Consider the following 17,339-nt stretch of genomic DNA (forward strand, 5'->3'; position numbering starts at 1 on the left):
TGATGCAATAAATCAATGGCGGAACAGTTTGTTAGAAGCTTTAGGAGTTTACATCGTCAGATGTGGTTATTTACATGGCAATGACTGTGATTGCAACGGGAGCTTGCTTTTAGCTTGTATTGCTGTGCAAACGCATAGCATTGATGTGTGTATGTGTGTATAAGCTAATTATCAACACGTATATACATTTTCCATGTAGAAAGCACTGTAAATAATATGAGTTTTCATGAAAAAGTGGTTAAGACTGTGATTCTATATTATCAAAGAAAAACGTCAGGAAACAAGTACTCCTACACTTAATACTAATATTAAAGCATATATCTTTATCCTCAACAGAAGTATAGGAAATCTTCTTTAGATTTATTCAAATATGTACTCTTACCAACAATACTGCTTCTATCATTGTTGCATTTGTGAAGACTTGTGCGGGCGCTAAGCACTGGGTAGATCTTAGGTTCATATACAGAATTAAAAAATCTAAATATTTTTTTTAATAAATTTGTTTCTCTCTCCAATATCTTTTTTATTATTGTTGGTTGATTCAATTGGTGTTTGCTCTGGATCTTAGGTTGATGTGTTCGATCTATATCGAGCAGTGCACTGTTCAATAGAATAACAAGAAAAAAGAAATGAAGGATGCTAGTTGATTCTAAAATATATGAAAAAGCCTTTATTCTGACCAAGCTGGTATCCAAATTTGACAATCTACAAAGATTTTATCTCTTACACCAATTATCTAGAGGCCTGCTTTTATAAATTTTGGGCTGATACCATGAAATAGGCAAATCTATCAATTGGTTAAACAGAAATTCTTAGACCCCAAAAACTAGAGGCCTCCTTTTACAAATTTTGTGCTGATACCATGCAATAGGCAAATCTATCAATTGGTCAAGTAGAAATTCTTAGACACATTAATAGCATAAGTAATGGTGCAAAGTACATTAATATCATAAGTAATTTTCTGGATTAAATTCCATGGTGAAAGTGGTCAGAGATTCAAAGAAAATAAAATATAGGAGCAGCTTTCCCAACTCCTGAAATCTCTTATGTTATAACCAGTCTAAATTCACCTCAGATAATCTCTATCTTTGAGGTATAATCTGTGAATCACTCTGCAATATGCTTCATAGTAAAGAAGAAAATATTTTTTTTTTAAAAAAGTAGATAGCTAGATTTAGATTTAGGTCTAGCAAATTATAGGGTATTTTAAATTGATCTGACTTTTTTTTTCATTAATTATTTGATTATTCAAAAAGCACTACACCTTGGTCCACACAATGCAAAAGAAAGAAGACATTGGATGAAGATAGGATTCCTTAATGCCAAAGATATCTTGGTCTTTAGAATGCATCCAAACATCCCACAATCTCAGGCTCTGAGCCCATCCATCCTACTTCACATTCTCTCCAAGGCATCATCTCCTCCTCGCCTTCCTTCCACTACCATGTGCATCCAACCTATCCCACTAAGTTATGCTTAACAAAATTACACCTACTCACCTTTTTAATTCCAACTCCTTGTCCTCCTCCCCCCCTCTTGCTGCTGGAATTGCCACCTTTCGGGCCTCAAAACAGGCTCCAAAACACACTCAAAACAACCAAAAGGGTGAGTGGTTTCTTCCAGAGCTTTCAGAAAACCAGCACCCAGAACAGCCAGCTTGGTGTCCATCTCTTGGTCTTGTTTGGTCCCCCATAAGAAGCAATTACCAAATGCAATGCTGCCCACTTCCAGACAGATGTTTGGATCTTATGCTGTCCTTTTTTTTGTTGTTGCTGGGGCTTCAAACTGGGATATCACTGAACAGCGAGAACATCTCAAGAGAGCCCATAACTAGGGTTCCATTTATTTATTTATTTTTGGTACATCAGTAGCAGCTCACACTAGTTTCATGCGAGCATTACCATCAAAGTCAAGAAACAAAATACTCCGCAAATATGGAGAAATAGATATAAAGAGGGTTCATAAATTTTTTTCAGAATGATAAGAGGCGACCCAAATAATTCCATTTATCTTTCAAAGCCTCTGGACAAAACTCTCTAATCCTCTCCCTGCAGGCTACAGTCCATTTCTTTATTCAAAGCAGGGGCGTTTGTGGAATAATGTCGAGTGCCTTTTAAGTTTGCCCCCACCCAGAACCCTCCAGTTCTCCTATATTTTTATTTTGAGAAGAGGCATTTTGGTAATACAACAGAGAGTTTGTTTGTTTTTTTTTTTTGGGCATGGTTGGCATAATCTAGAGTAGTTTTCAAACCTTTAATCCCCTGCATTTTATTTCTAAACAGGGGCATTTTGGTACTACAATGGAGAGTTTGTTTTTTTTTGGGGGATTTTTGGCATAATCTAGAGTACTTTTCAGACCTTTAATCACATGCATTTTATTTCTGAACAGGGGCATTTTAGGACTATAGTGTTCATGACGGGGGCATTTCGGCATAATGACAAGTGCTTATTCGCTTTTTAAAAGTTCAAACCCAACTGAAACCCTAAGATCCTCCTCAAATTTTATTCAAAGTAGGGGCATTTTTGGAAGACTCTGCCACCTGAAACAGGGGAGTGGGACTGGCTGTGAGAGAGAGGAGAAGTGAAGGAGACTTGAAGACAGAGAGGCGATGATGGGTTGGAATATGTTGGATGGAAAAAGCGACGACACTCTTATCTGGTAAAGCTAAAGGCTTTTTCTTCTTCTCGTTCTTTTCTCTTTTTCCGCTTTTAAATCGGAGGGAAATCATTGAAGACCACATCGATCATTCCCCTCTGCGGTTCCACCCATCGAGCGGTTCCCTCATGCTTGGCATCGGAGCTTGGTTTCATCATTAGCATCCGAGGAGAGAGAGGAGGGAGGGATGGGAAGAAAAAGTGGAGTGAGGTGGTCGAAGGGGCTGAGGAGGGCTTAAGGTGAGTCGGTTTCTGTAGGGAAGTGATCCCAAGTTGGAACTTTGATGCTTCGTGTTTTTGGCTTCTGGATTCTTAGGATTTGGATAAACTTTAGCGTTCATTCATGGTCTAATTGATGTTGAGGATGTAAAGGTGGAGTTTTGAGGGTTTCCTTCTTGTGTTTGTGGCTTCTGGGTTCTTTGGATTTGGATAAGTTTTACTGTTGATTGCTCTTTCATGCTCTAATGTACGATGATATAAAGGTTGAATCTTGGGGTTTTCTTCTAGTGTTTTCGGCTTCTGGATTCTTTGGATTCGGGTGCTTCTTTGGTTTTCCACACTTTTCCTTCGCCACTTGATGTTTTCTCGAGGTCATGGTTCATGGTTGGGGTGATAGATGTACATTTAAGAAAAAAGTTTATTTATTGTTTCAGAGATAGTGGTGATCTGTGTTCTCGATCCTTTCATTACTGATATTAGAATCCGCTGGTTTTAATTCGATAAAATCAAAGTATATCTATGCTGAGTCCTGAATTTGAATGCTTGCCCTTTGATTTTTTAAGATGAACATGTGTTTCTTTGCAAAATATTTTGTATATCAAGTTGAAGTTTAAAGGAAATAACGATTTTAAGTTTGTACTCTTTTGTAGCATGCATTTGGATCTGCTGTAATTTGATGTGACATATGATTTTGTTCTTCGGATTTCTTTGTGGGTAAAATTTTATGAAAGATCCAACTGTGCTGTCGTTGTGTTTGGATTTAGGTCTCCTGATATATAATTTTTGTCCGTATATGCAGGTCTATATTTTTGTGCAATCTGTCTAGGATCACAATTTGCAGTTCCGTAGGAAATCGAGCTTTTGGAGATATTGGATTTACAGTCTTGGTGGCCTTTGACTGAATGATTTTAGTTTCTGAAATTTTAAGTAAAGAAAAGCTTTAGAATGGCAGATTTTAGAGTTAGAAGGCTTGAAACGGGTCAGACAAAGATCAGAAACGTTCCTATTGCCGTGACTCCAGAAGGGTTCTGGTGTTGCCCTTCCCCTGCTGTACTTCAGAAGACCCTCAAAAATCATAATCAGCAAAACAAACAAAAAGGGTCACCACCACCATCAAAGGCTCCTTCGGTTCAGAAGGCAGCAATTCTCCCAACAGAAAAGAGGCAACTTCCTAACCAACTAAGATCTAGGGTTGTTTCTGATGAGCAGAGATGTGTGACAGCAGATGCTTCTGCTGCAAGTCCAACAAAGGCTCCTGAGAGGCCACCAAAACCGAATGGTGAGAACCAACAACGAAAGATATGTGTTGGCTTCGGCCAGCCTGAGACCAGTGATTTGAAAGTCCTTTTGTTCGGAAAGGAAGGGATTGCTGTGAAGATGAGTGTTCACAGGAACATTATTGCAGAACATAGCAGGTTCTTTGCAGATAAGCTCTCTAGGCAGTCTCCAGTACCATATATTGAAATAATGAACTGTGAGGATGTGGAGATTTATGTCGAGACTGTGGGACTGATGTATTGTAAAGAAATGAAGCACAGACTGATCAAGCAAAGTGTTCCACGTGTACTCCGCATTCTAAGGGTTTGTTCAGATATGATGCTGTTTATTTTCTTTACTTATAACAAAAGAATTGGTCTCTTGATCCTTCTAATTATCAACTTACGTTCTTTATCCATACCTGTGTACTAAGTTACCTGCTAGTACATTTTTTTGTGTCAATTATTTGATCCTTAAAGGTGATTCCTGAGTTTGCAGCAGCAAAGGCATATAGTCAAGATTATTGAAAAAAATGATAAATTTTGATAATTTTGGTTTCAACTGATGTTTTTTTATTTGGTATCTAGTGTCAAATTTTTTGACATTACAGTATCATAGTTTTGTTTAGATTATCTAAACATGATCTATTTAATCTTAGTAGCATTTGAAAAATGTTACATTTTAGGAGGCAAAGGTTTCTTCTGTTGCTTTTCACTTGTAAAAGTATAGCAATCTCTAGGTGTCTTTTATGATGGATGACTAAGAGGTTATGATTTTTCTAAAACTGAAGGGAGTAAATTTATTATAGTTTCTGTACCACCATTTAATGTTGTTGAAGAAACCTAATGGACATGATGGCCATATGATTCTTTAAGTTCACATTCTCTTATCGTGGTGCTACTGCATAAAAGAAGTAAAGATATATGATGTACATTACTCATGTAGAGGAAATACATCTCATTTGTCATTTTTGGATTGCCTCATGCTTATGAGAATGTAAAATTAATTATATGACCATAATTTAGGTGGGGATATTTTATAGCTCTAAATGATAAGAAGGATATGTGAACCCAAAATTGAGATCAGCAGGGATTAGCATTTGAATGAAGCTTAAAGTTGTACTTTTACAACTTTTACACAATCAAGTCATTGGGAGTGCTCATTGTTGTCCTATGGCCATGTGGGATGGAAAGTAATAGACAGCCACGTAACAGATAAGACTTGGGGATGTTTTATAGCTTTAAATGCTAAAAACTAAGGAGGATATGTCTGCTCAATGCTGAGGTCATCAGTGCTTAGCACGCCAAAGTGGCTTTGGTGTATATATATATAAAGGGCATCTGGATGTAACTGGAAGTCACATTTTTCAAGATCAAGTCTTGGAGTGCTTGTTGTTATCCTATGGTCATATGTGATGGAAAATAATAGACTGACTCTTAAAGGATAAGACTTGAATATAGGTGCAAACGTGAAAAAGGGAAATTTATGAGATAGGATTTCAGAGTGTTTTAGCTGACAGGCTACATATCCTTACTAAAAACTTAAAGCAAAGTAAATCAGATTAGGCTCCTTATTTGTGATCATGGTGATATAGAGAAGTGACTATTAAATATAGAGAAGTGACTATTAAATATCGAACAAAATAGAACAAACAACTTGCAAGAGAAACTGCAGAAACATGTTTACTTAAAATGGTTTGTAGCTTTGACGACTTTGTAAGGCGGTAATTGGATTTTAAGCTTGCATCCATTTGTTTCTTTGCACCATTCATGTACTTTATCTTTTAGGCAACTTTATTTTTATTTTTATTTTTTTGAATCTGATATTTTGGCTATTCTTATGATTGTTTCTTTTTGCATCCTTTTAGGCACCGCACTGAAATGCTCCTTTTTGAAACTTTTTACTGCTTCGTATTATCTCACAAGGGCTTGGTTAGAGGTTCATTTGTTTCTCTTCATAATTAGAGGTGATATTTTGCAGGTTGCAGAATCACTTGGCTACCGTTCATGCGTCAAGTCATGCTTAGATTACCTGGAAGCAGTCCCTTGGGTCGGAGAAGAAGAAGAAAATGTGGTGAAATCTATCAGACATCTTCTGAATGATAATTATGGAATCAGTCCTATACTAAAACGAGTAGCATCTGATATCACCAATCCTCCTAATGATACACTTGCTCATATATTGGAGCTGGTCCTCAAAAGCAATGAGGATCGTGGTCGGCGAGAGATGAAATCCTTAGTGCTGAAGCTTTTGAAGGAAAATAATCTTTGGACAAATGGATCTACAGACATATGCATTGAAACTTTATACAGTTCATGCCGGAACTGCTTAGACTCGCTATTAGCTGTGTTCAGACAAGCATCTGAACCTGGTTTTGCAGAAAGATCTTTAGAAATCAAAGATCCTGTCGTCCGGCAGATAGCTCTGGAGGCAGATAATCTTGTTTGGTTAGTTGAGATTTTGGCTGACAGACATATAGCGGATGAGTTTGCAGTGATATGGGCTAGCCAGAATGAGTTAGCTGAATTACACTCAAAGCTACCAATCATGTCACGCCACCTCATTAGCTGCATTACAGCTAGGCTTTTTGTTGCGATTGGGAAAGGAGAGATGCTTCCATCAAAGGACACTCGCCAGCTGCTGTTACATGTTTGGTTGCAGCCACTTATTGATGACTACAGTTGGTTACAGCATGGATGTAGATCATTTGATCGAAAGGTTGTGGAGGAAGGAATTGGCCGAACGATTCTGACACTTCCTTTGGAAGATCAGCAGAATATTTTGCTCTCATGGTTAGGAAGTTTCTTAAAGGTTGGCGATAACTGCCCGAATCTTCAGAGAGCCTTTGAGGTTTGGTGGAGGAGGACTTTTATAAGGCCATATGTTGAACAGCAGGGAAACCTTGCACAGTCAGATAGTAAGTTAACCTAGAATTGCACTAAAAAGTTAAAAATGAGTGCATTTTATCTGTAGAGTGTCTGAAGTAATGGATGACATGAGAATGAAAAGAAACTTTCTATGGAGATTTGAAGATTGGAGAGGGAAATGCTTTTTTAGATTTAAATGCATGGTACACTGTTTGGCGGTGGACAGTGACAGGTATGTGTTCTGTTGCATTGCACAGAATTTTCGTTGATTGGTGCTTTTGACTTTGTAAGGAATGTGTTAAGTTCATCTTTATTCCTATGCTCTATAAAAATATCTCTGAATTCCTGAGTACCAAAACTGAACTTTTGCTTTAATTTATTTTAAGCTGATGTACCATAATTACTATGTGGCTGCAATAGATATATATTTTGCTTGTTGAGTTCATTTAAGTTCCTCTGCACTTTGTTGCATTTCTTTCATGCACATGCAAAATCGAGTTAGATTAATACACTGGCCACATCAATGTTCATGATGTTGTACAGGAATTTTTTATTCATATAGTCAAGGATTAGATAAGCAATATTATGGTGCATTGTGTATCAGTACTTCAAATATGTAAGGGATACAAAGATGCTTCATGATAACATGATAAATAATTGAGACAACTTTTCCTTGGTTGTAACTCTTATATAATTGAGTTAAGATATATTTTTTAACCTGAACTTTATTCTTGTACATCAATAACTTGCAAGTCAAGATGCTGAGCTATTCTAAAATCAGTAAAGGAGCGTATATTTAATAGTATTGAATAGGGAAGATCTGGTTGGTGTTATAGAATTGCTATGGCTTCGTGCTTGTAAGTTTAATGTCTAAGCTTCCTTCTTATAGAGCTGATGTTGAAATTCTAAAGAAAAGACAGAAACTGATTTTCTTTTCAAGACACTGCATTTCATATAAAAATTGACCATATATAAAGGATAGTTCTCTTGGCAAAACTCAGGACTTGTGAGGGAGCAATGACAATTGTAGAGATTAGTCACATTGCTGTGTAGGCGAATCTTGGTTAAAAAGAAAGTATCGAATCATTAGAATTTGTTGTTTACCAGACAATGAGGATATTCAGTGCCTTTGTTTACCAGAAAAGGATCATAAGAGCAGATTTCTTGAGAGCTAAAACTGTGATTACTCATCAATCATTTAATTTTGATTTATGAAGCCAATGAGGCTAACAATTACGAAGTCCTGAAAATAAATAGCAAACAAAGTCACAAGACAGGAGTTAAGAACAGGAACATGTCAAAATGGTGATTATAGGATGTCTTTTGCAACCAGCAATCATTTAATTTGTTTTGATGGGTTCCTTTTTATTTTTCCTCTTTTCTTTGAATGGTTTCCCCGCTACCCACTTTATCAAGCATTCTTCCGGTGCTTTTGCTGCTGGTGTTATAGAAGACCTACCTCATGAGATTAATAGACGGGCACTGATAACATCCAATGTCTATGCTATCTCTGCATCTCACCTTGTCACAACATCTGCTAAGAAAATAATCAGTTGGAAGCATCACATTGCCTCTGGAAAGTATTTGATTGAGGTGATCTCTTTAATAGCTCTCTATGTATGGGAGAGGTATGCTGAATTCCCTTTGCATTGAATCACCAGCTGTTGAACCAAGAACATTCGAAATCAGCAGGAAATTTTTGTTATGGCAACAACCTGCCTTTAGATAGCCTGGTTGCATGCATGAGTGATGAATAAAGGTTGTTCTCGCTGCCGATAATTTATTCATCTGTAGTTTTATATGATTACTTTGTACTTGTGGTCCAAATATATTGAAATTCACTCTAGCTTTATTAGTGACTAGATGTCAAAGGGGATACTTAAAAGAGGTGAAGATGTTAGCTTGCTTCAGGCGAGGACACCCCTCCTTCGGCTCAGTTTCCTTTTCTTGGTGGCATGCAAGCATAAGAAAGGGCTGGGAGGGTTGGGACATTGGACCTTGGATGATCATCCCAATGTTTGACTGATCTATCTACTAGGTTTTCATGTGGGGCTACATTTTTTTTTTCTTTTTTTTTTGAACTCCAAACCTCAGGGTGGCAAAAGAAATTTGCACTAATAATTTTCCTAGAGATGATGGTTCTGTGCATCTTGCCAGGTCTGAAGCAATATGTTGGACCAACTAACTTTTCTAAAGGACTGTTACAAGCCATTCCTCTTCCAATAACAAGATGGACAGAGGTCGAACCGATACACGAACTAGCCTAGATCAGCTGAAGGCTACGCTCGATTCGCATTTTATAAGATTGTGGTGATTTAGCCATTTAAGATTCTGTGGAAAAGCTTCTTCTTCCTAAAATTCCTGCTCTTTGGCGTTGGCTTTTGGCATGGTTTGCATGTTAAGAAGTTAACAGTAAGCAAAATAGGGACACACACATATGAATGTGTGAAGGGGTGAAGAGCCCCACCTAGGCAATAGACATGACTTTTACCTTGTGGTCCTGAAACTTCTTTAGTAGTTGATGTCTATCCACCGGCACTGTCCTAGAGTTTCTACCTGCGCTTGCTATGAATCAAAAGCTGCCATTCTGTTTCTAAATGATCAAAGCCTTGTGAGAATTTCATGAAGTTAAATTTTGATAAGATTATATCATTCACTTGAATTCAAACATTCATATGTTCAAAATGATTACTTCCAAATTTAGTGTATTGATCATTTACAATTGAGCGTTTGGTAGAGGAACTATAGAAGTTGTATAAATTAATGATAAAATAGTGGAGAAGTGGTTGACATGGTATAAGCTTATATAATTAAAAAAACAAGAGAGAATAGGGTAAAGAAATTTATTTTAATTTGTTTGAAAAATAAGGAAAAGGAGGGGAGTACTGAAACAAAAAATTAAAATAACCTTACAGCTGGTCTTGAATAAACAAGTGGGAAATATAAAGCTGACTTCAAGTACCAAATAATTAGGAGAAAGCTGGATAATATGGTTATGGCATGGCTATTAAAATAACATCTTGCACCACAATGAATACCTTAAACAGCTAGCAATGGCTATTATATTTCTTTTGTTGGTTTTTTATCTTTTGAGTGGAGGGGAAGGCACGGCCCACTCTCAATTTATTAAAAGAAGATGATTACAAGATTACAGGAAAGAGAAGAGAAAACGAAGAGAATAGTAAGAAAGAAGAGTTGGCTATGGCATCAGAGGATTCGAACAAATCCACAACCTATCATGGGCTTCTAGAGCTCGGGCGTCTCCTTGGCATTTACAATCCTTCAAGAGGCGTGAGTTTGAAAGAACTGCCTCATTGGGTGTCTTTTTTGGCCAAAAATGCATTGTTGTTTCTCTATTTCCATGGTGTCCAACAAATGACCAAAGCTGCTTGATCCCACGCCATTCCTGAGAGGTTCAGGTTGTATATCTTTTGCATGAAGGAATGATTCATCTTCGTTTGTGACCTCAGCATTTGGATCGTTCAATAGCCACTTCGTGATCTGTGCAGGTTGATGAAAGAAAAGTTTGGAGTGCTTTTTGATCTGTGCGAGGAATAATCCAGTGGTTGATGCCGCAAAAAAACATCAATTGTTGTTTTGCATGAAAGATACCACCTGAACCCATTCCCAAGACATAATAACAATCGTAACAACCTAAGATCTCACTCAAAAAGACTAACAAAAATATATTATTTAGATTTTTTGGTCTATATAAGTAGTATCCAAAATCTACCAATGCAGAGCCGACACTCACATGGGTCCTTATATGTTACTTTCATTTAAGTCTAGACATCCTCGTCAGGTTAAGGGTCTAAATCTATTTAAATCTAATCACAATTATCATAAATTTAATCACAAACACTACTGTCAGTCCGTAGTCAATTTAAATAAATCCATGCATAATAGTCCAGAGTCCACATGGACCATAGGCCGGATATGCTTTGATACCATTTGCAACAACTCAATACTACACCGAAAAGGCTAGCTGGAAAACGTTATTTAGATTTCTTGGTCTGTACAAATATCTAAGATCTATCCACTAGGTTATCGATATAGAACTAAATGCACCCTCGCATGCTAATCACAACGATGCTGGAAAGGCTTTCGTTCATCTTGATTCTTCTCCATATCTATTTAGCAAAAGAACAGTGATGAAATAGATAGTGAACACTTTTAGCCAGATTATTACAAAGGCTGCATCCAAAACTCACATTCTAGCCCTAACACTTCCCTAGTATATAGTTTGTTCTGAACAACCAGCCATATGGAAATTTTGACCTTTTCCTGAGAGTCGCTGTTTTCCACATGGATTCATAAAGACGAGACTTGACGCTACCCGTGTTCTCGGAGGGAAAAGGATTTAACAGTAAAAGCTTTGCTCTTACTAAACTTCTAGATCGTTACATCAGGTCCATCTCTCGAGCAAAGAAGATTGTTGAAGTCTTCTCATTCGGAGTCCTCCCCTCTTACAAAGAGACTTCTGAATGCAATGCTTCAGATATTACTCCTGAGAATCTTTGGCTGTAGGATTCTTCCTGATGGATGCTTTATATAAGTTAGGGAATAGAACTTCCAAAGAACGGTTAGCAATCCATGGGTCCTACCAAAAGCGTAGATCTTTTCCTTGTCCCAATATATCAAGATAGCTTAAGGTAGGAGGGTGTCCAATAGTCCAGTTGGTAGGGTCTTTTGGGGGCACCCAAGACCTGTGTTCGAGTCATAGTCATGCTCTTACATTGATTCCAGACAGCCTAGATCTTAAAAAGAAAAACTTGCTACCAATTGGTCTTTAATTTGCTGCTTTATCATAGTAAACCAGTTCGACTAATTGAATGGATATATTTGGAAATCCAACTTAGAAAAAATATAATAATAATGGTCCAAAATCTTTCATCAATTAAATAAGAACCAAGTTGTTGGTACAGAGCTTTTAAACCCAAAAATCCCATATATTCATAAACCAACCCCTCAAAAATCCATAAAACTATTAACTATAAGCCCATAATCAACTAATAAACTAAAATTTCTTAGCGATCTTATTCGTCTGAAAAAAAAATAATAAAGAAAGACATAGGGTATATAGCTCAATAAGTAAACGTTACACTACCTCACTAGAATGAGCATAAGTTTTTTTTATGAATTGCTGCATCATTTAATGAAAATAGCTACCATTGCAAAATAGCATATTTAAATATAATAGTATCATAAAACAAGTTATAAATCAACCGTACTTTTACATTTGCGTGAATCATGCAAATTTCATAAATAAGGTCATAAATTTTTTGTCATTTTGCGACATCATAATTCATAATAGTTCTTTCAAATTAAATACTAAGGTCATGTTATACTTATAATAGGACCCTAATTAATGTTATGCTAATTGCTATAATCTGCTAGCAGGGCCGTATGCCAAGCTACTATAACTTGCTAGCGAGGGCTGTATGTCAAGCCACTATATCCTGTTGGCAAGGGTTGTATGCCAAGCTACTGTAACCCATTGGTGAAGGTTGTATGCCAAGCTACTGTAGCTCGCTGGCAAGGGCTATATGTCAACTTACTGTAACTCCCTGGTAGAGTCATATGTAGCTATCTGACAACTTGTAGTCATATTTTCTAAAAATATATATTTTTATATTATAAATAAATAAATAATTTGAAAGATATTAAATGGATTTATAGAGTTCCTAGATCATTAATAGTAGAACAATCATGCAATTCGTCTTTTCAGAGTAAAAATGTAGATTTCATAAATATAAAGTTCGTAGTTAATAAATAAGCCATTAATATTAAAATATCCATGAAATTATACTTTTTATGATAATACGTGACTTGTATAATATCATATGCTTAATCCTTAATTAAAAAAAATATAGAATCATTAATGTCAAAAATTATTTTTATATTTTATAAAGTTTTAAGCATTGAAGGGGCGATTGGCCAATTGATGGCATTTGGTGGCTCCAATGGCTCATATTTGTGCGACTCAATAAGAAAATCACGAAACAAAACTCGATCAAGGCTAAGATTATTTGGTAGGGCATATCATTAAGGGCTAAGGTAATTGATCTGACATGCTGCTTGGGTACCAAGATGGTTCGGAGCCTCTTTTTTAGGGTTAACTTGGATCCATAGGAAAAGGGAGATGGAACACTTCATTAGGGATCCATGGGTCTACTATAAAGAGAAAGAGGGTGAAGAGAGAGAAATAAGAGAGATAAGAAGAAAGAGGAAAAGAAAAAAAGCTGGGGAAAGAGAGGGTCATCACATCCTTCTAGGAAAGGGGAGAGGGGAGGCCAAAGGTCGTGGTCCAAAGGGTGGCAACATGCGGTAATGGCGGGTGACAGAGAGTAGCCAACAATAACAACCGACCGATAAGGAAACAAAAGAGAAAGGGCCGAAAAATAAGACTTTTGCTTGTAGCTTCATTTTTGGCATTAGCTGCTCACTAGTGGCTATGATTTCTATCGTGGAGGGTCATAGGAGCCTAAGGAGCTCGTTCAAGAGTCCCATGTCAAGGGGTGGCAGCGCCAATAGCTAAAGAAAGGAAAATAAGATTTGGAAAAATAGGGAAAGTGGGTAGAGAGCTTTTCTGATCAATTTCCAGACAATTTATTAGCAAAATCCTGCCAAGAGAGTTTCTATCAATGAAAAAAAGGAAGAGAAAGGAGAATCGAGGTTTATTTTAGGCTCTAATGGTATCTACAGCCTAATTTTTTAGCGGGCACAACAATAGGAAATGACAAACTTAAGAAGGAAGAAGAGAAAAAAAGAAGAGGGAATGCTTGTAGTCGAGGGTCATGGAGGGGAGGGGATTTTTATTTATAGAGGAGACATATGGTTCCGATGGCCCTAGATCTTCGTTTCTTCTTAGGGTTGCCAGCTTTGGATAGAAAACAGACTCCTATCAGGAATCTACCACTGCCTATTATGTACGAAGCATGCGTGGGGGCGACCATTTGGGCCAAGCCTAGGTCAGGCCGGCCAAATGGATCGGGCCCTGACCAAGCCTTGACATGTAGTTAGGACCACTGGTAATCCTCAACAATTGAGGAATGTTCTGCTACCTAGATCTTCCTCTGCACTATTACAACCTAGAACCTCATCTAAAATGATTAGTTAAAAGATATTGTTTGGATTTCCTGGTCCTGTAAAAGTACATAAGATCTACCTAGTATATAACTGATGTAGGACTAAACACATGCTTGCACAGATCCTCACATATTCCCTCTGTCTTAAGCTCTACCATCCTCGCCATGCTAAGTATCCAAATCCATTCAAATCTAATCACAAGTACTACGACCGGCATATGGTCAAGTTTCATGAACCTATATTGTAGTGTCTCCTAGTCTATATAGAACAAGACTGGGTCCACTTTGATACCATTGTCATAACTCAGTGCATAACTAATATAGAACTAAATACATGCCAGTATAAGTCCTCACATGTACAAGAATGGAATGCGAGGCTCCAAAAAATACACTACATATTCAACACCTACTCTTGATAACAATAGTCATTTAGCTAGGATGGGCTCCCATAAACTTATTGGTATACAAACATTGTATTAAAATCGTAGACAACTTCTAGTATCTAAATTGTGCCTTGCAGTCAGATGGTGCTGGAGACTTGTTAACAATCACCAAAATCTACAATCTTGGGAACATTTAATCTTGTCAAAATACTATGCCAACAAAGGTTTCTTCTTGGACAGTGCTAATTTGCATTCCCTAGCATCGCGGTTTTGGAAATGAGTCCTATCCTCGACCGATAGCTTTCCTTGCATATCACCTTTGTTCTGGGTGAGGATCAAAGATACGCTTATGTAAAGATCAACAGGCAAGCACAAACATTCATTCTTACCAATTTCTGAAATTATTCTCCATTGGAAAGAGGATAGTCACAAAAAGATATAAGATCCATAATTTTGTAAAATCTACTACATCTTGTTGTCCACTCTTTTCAAAAAGATATTTAATTTATTCTTTACTGCATCTCTGTCAGCCTTTTTGTGATCACCCTCAAAAAACTAGGAGATGAGGTCAGACTTAACCCTCCCCCTCCCTTTGCAGTTCGACTTCATCACCCGTGGTCCTCAAACCAAGGATGAGTGCAAAATCGGTCCCTACAAAAGGCACTAACATCTTACCAAACTAAAAACTTTTCTCGCCATCATACCAGAAGGAGAGCAATGTATTTAGGACTGGCCATCTTTGCTTGATATATGAAAGAGCTAGCATATATCCAAATGAAGTGCCCGTCACACTTTCCTTCTGCTTTTGAGATATGGACTTGACAAGGATGACGGTGAGATGCACAAAGTGGCTGAAGTAGCACTTTCCATTGTCCATATTTTTCGGATTAATAGAAGGTGCTTTGCCTCTCCTCAAAATTGGAGCATTCTTCGTTTTTTCAAATTTGATATTGCCCTTTTTAGTCTTCTCACCTTAGATCTCTGCATCACAAATGATATTCAAACAATACATTTCAGTAATATCATTTTAAAATTAGAAATGCATATTTGAGTAAATCACCATCCATTAATAAATGATCTTCATAACTGATTAGAGGCCTAGTTGACGACCTGCTTGTTGATGGAGAGGAACTAGCTTCTAGTGAATTCACAGATGTACTAGCAGGCTTGGCATCGTAAGCAGAGAAAATCAACCTAATTTGGGCGGAAGGCTGCTTGCGGGCTTGCTTAATACACTACTTCTGCTTTATTCTGGTACAGGTATCTCATAGTTTTGTCCTCGTCTCATTGGTTGTTGGGCTCGGGAGGATCCGCCCTTTTGATGTTGGCTGCTTTGTTGCTGTCCGACCACCGCCTTCGTTGATAGGTCTGTGTCACCTCCCTAAGTGGGCTTTTCCTCTGTGTCAACGGAATATCTAAATCCCTTCTATTCTCTGTGGGATCCTGTTCCATTTGTTGAGTCTCAACAATCCTTTTTCTGGAGTGGCCGATCAATCCTCTGCTGATCAGGTTCACGTCTTGGTGTTTGCCGGAATTCCGACTTGGGGCAGATGCTCTTGTTCACTACCCTTATTCGAACCGGCAACAGAGCTTGCAGCATACCTTCTGTTCCAAGCCATTGATCCAGCCGATGATTTTTTTCTCATTTCGAATATCCATACCTCGGTAACGAGATCCTGATTCCGATGAGTGAGATCCATCGCCTGCAGAGGTCGGATAAAAAATCTAATAAAAAACTGAAATAGCACTGAATAATTATAAATGAAAGATTATAATAATTTTTCTATGACAAATTTATCCAATGTACTATCTCAAACTCGATCTATTATTTTTTCAAATTTTGACTATTTTTATTATAAGAAAACTAATGTCCTTATACTATATAACAATTTGGTGTTTATCTAAATTGAGGTTATTTATGCTTTATCGATTAACCTACCTGGAGATAGGCTGCAGAGATGACTCATGCCGGAGACAAAATGGGAAACACCCACGCACACAGAAGGGAAAAATATGGAGGAGGGTAGAAGTTGGGAAGCCAGAAATTAGTACCTCGAAGCCATATAGATAGGGTTTTCAAGGATTTTGGCTAGATGGAGGAGTGGGCAAGACAGCAGAATTTGGGAAGAAGATTTTCAAATGGCCAAAAGAAAGTGAGTCAAAATCGTGAAAATTGGATGACAGAGTCATAGGTTGAACGAGCGAGGAGGCAGAGTGAGAGGGAGTCGGAAAATCATGAAGGAAGCTTCAACTAAATAGGAGTTGGCCAAAGTCGTGAGGATTTCAGAATAACAGTTATGACCAACCGACTGTAGGAAAGTAAGTCGAAATTGAAAAAAATCGAATAAAAGAATCACAAGTCGAAAAATAGACAAGGAGGCCAATTGAGAGGGAGTCCAAAAATCGGTAAGGAGGCCGTCGGAAAATCGGGAAGAGCTTTTGATAGAATACGGGTCGGAAACTAGAGAAAGACTATTTGGGGATGACGGAAAATGAAGGGCATTCTTGTCCGGAGGGATGAATCATTAAGTTTCAAATTGCCATGGAAAATTGTTATAAAACCGGTCCCCAGGGACCAATAGTTAGGGCACGGTCTACCCCCCCCCCCCCCCCCCCCCCAAAAAAAAAAGATGGATAGCTCCTTCCAATTGCCCACCGTGCCAACGTAATCAAGAAACCGTCCACCATCTGCTTCTTGAGTGCCCCTTTGAGATACAAGTATAGGGTTAATTTCTTCTATCTCCAGACTCTTCCCACATATGACTCTCTGTTGCATTTGGCACATCTAGAAAGAAAGAAATGAAAGGACTTTCAACAGCAGATGCTCGACATTTACTCAGATTATTATTACCACTTGCTCTCTCTTCAAG

General features: G+C 37.7%; 1 protein-coding gene across 3 annotated transcripts; it reads left to right on the forward strand.

Moving 5' to 3' along the window:
- The first annotated feature begins 2,181 nt into the window (after nt 1–2,181).
- Nucleotides 2,182–7,443, forward strand: LOC103720785 (BTB/POZ domain-containing protein At3g50780-like). 3 transcript variants are annotated; one of them, XM_008810677.4, is made up of 3 exons: nt 2,182–2,659; nt 3,674–4,455; nt 6,112–7,443. In XM_008810677.4, exons 2-3 carry the CDS (start codon nt 3,820–3,822, stop codon nt 7,060–7,062), a joined length of 1,587 nt encoding a protein of 528 aa, XP_008808899.1. In that variant the 5' UTR covers nt 2,182–2,659; nt 3,674–3,819; the 3' UTR covers nt 7,063–7,443. The 3 variants fall into 3 exon arrangements, with proteins under 3 accessions (XP_008808899.1, XP_008808898.1, XP_008808900.1); XM_008810676.5 differs by having other exon boundaries at nt 2,486–2,895; XM_008810678.5 differs by lacking the exon at nt 2,182–2,659 and adding an exon at nt 2,877–3,027.
- Nucleotides 7,444–17,339: the final 9,896 nt, after the last annotated feature.

The sequence above is a fragment of the Phoenix dactylifera genome, chromosome 1 (assembly GCF_051530095.1).
Source record: "Phoenix dactylifera cultivar Ajwa chromosome 1, Ajwa_hap1_PhDact_Kaust_v1.1, whole genome shotgun sequence".
Taxonomy (NCBI): domain Eukaryota; kingdom Viridiplantae; phylum Streptophyta; class Magnoliopsida; order Arecales; family Arecaceae; genus Phoenix; species Phoenix dactylifera.

What these genes read in the sequence shown, in the direction of transcription:
- LOC103720785 (XM_008810677.4), top strand. Translation starts at nt 3,820, where the DNA reads ATGGCAGATTTTAGAGTTAGAAGGCTTGAAACGGGTCAGACAAAGATC. An exon ending in GTGTACTCCGCATTCTAAGG is followed by an intron (nt 4,456 to 6,111) that starts GTTTGTTCAGAT and finishes GATATTTTGCAG; the next exon opens with GTTGCAGAATCACTTGGCTA.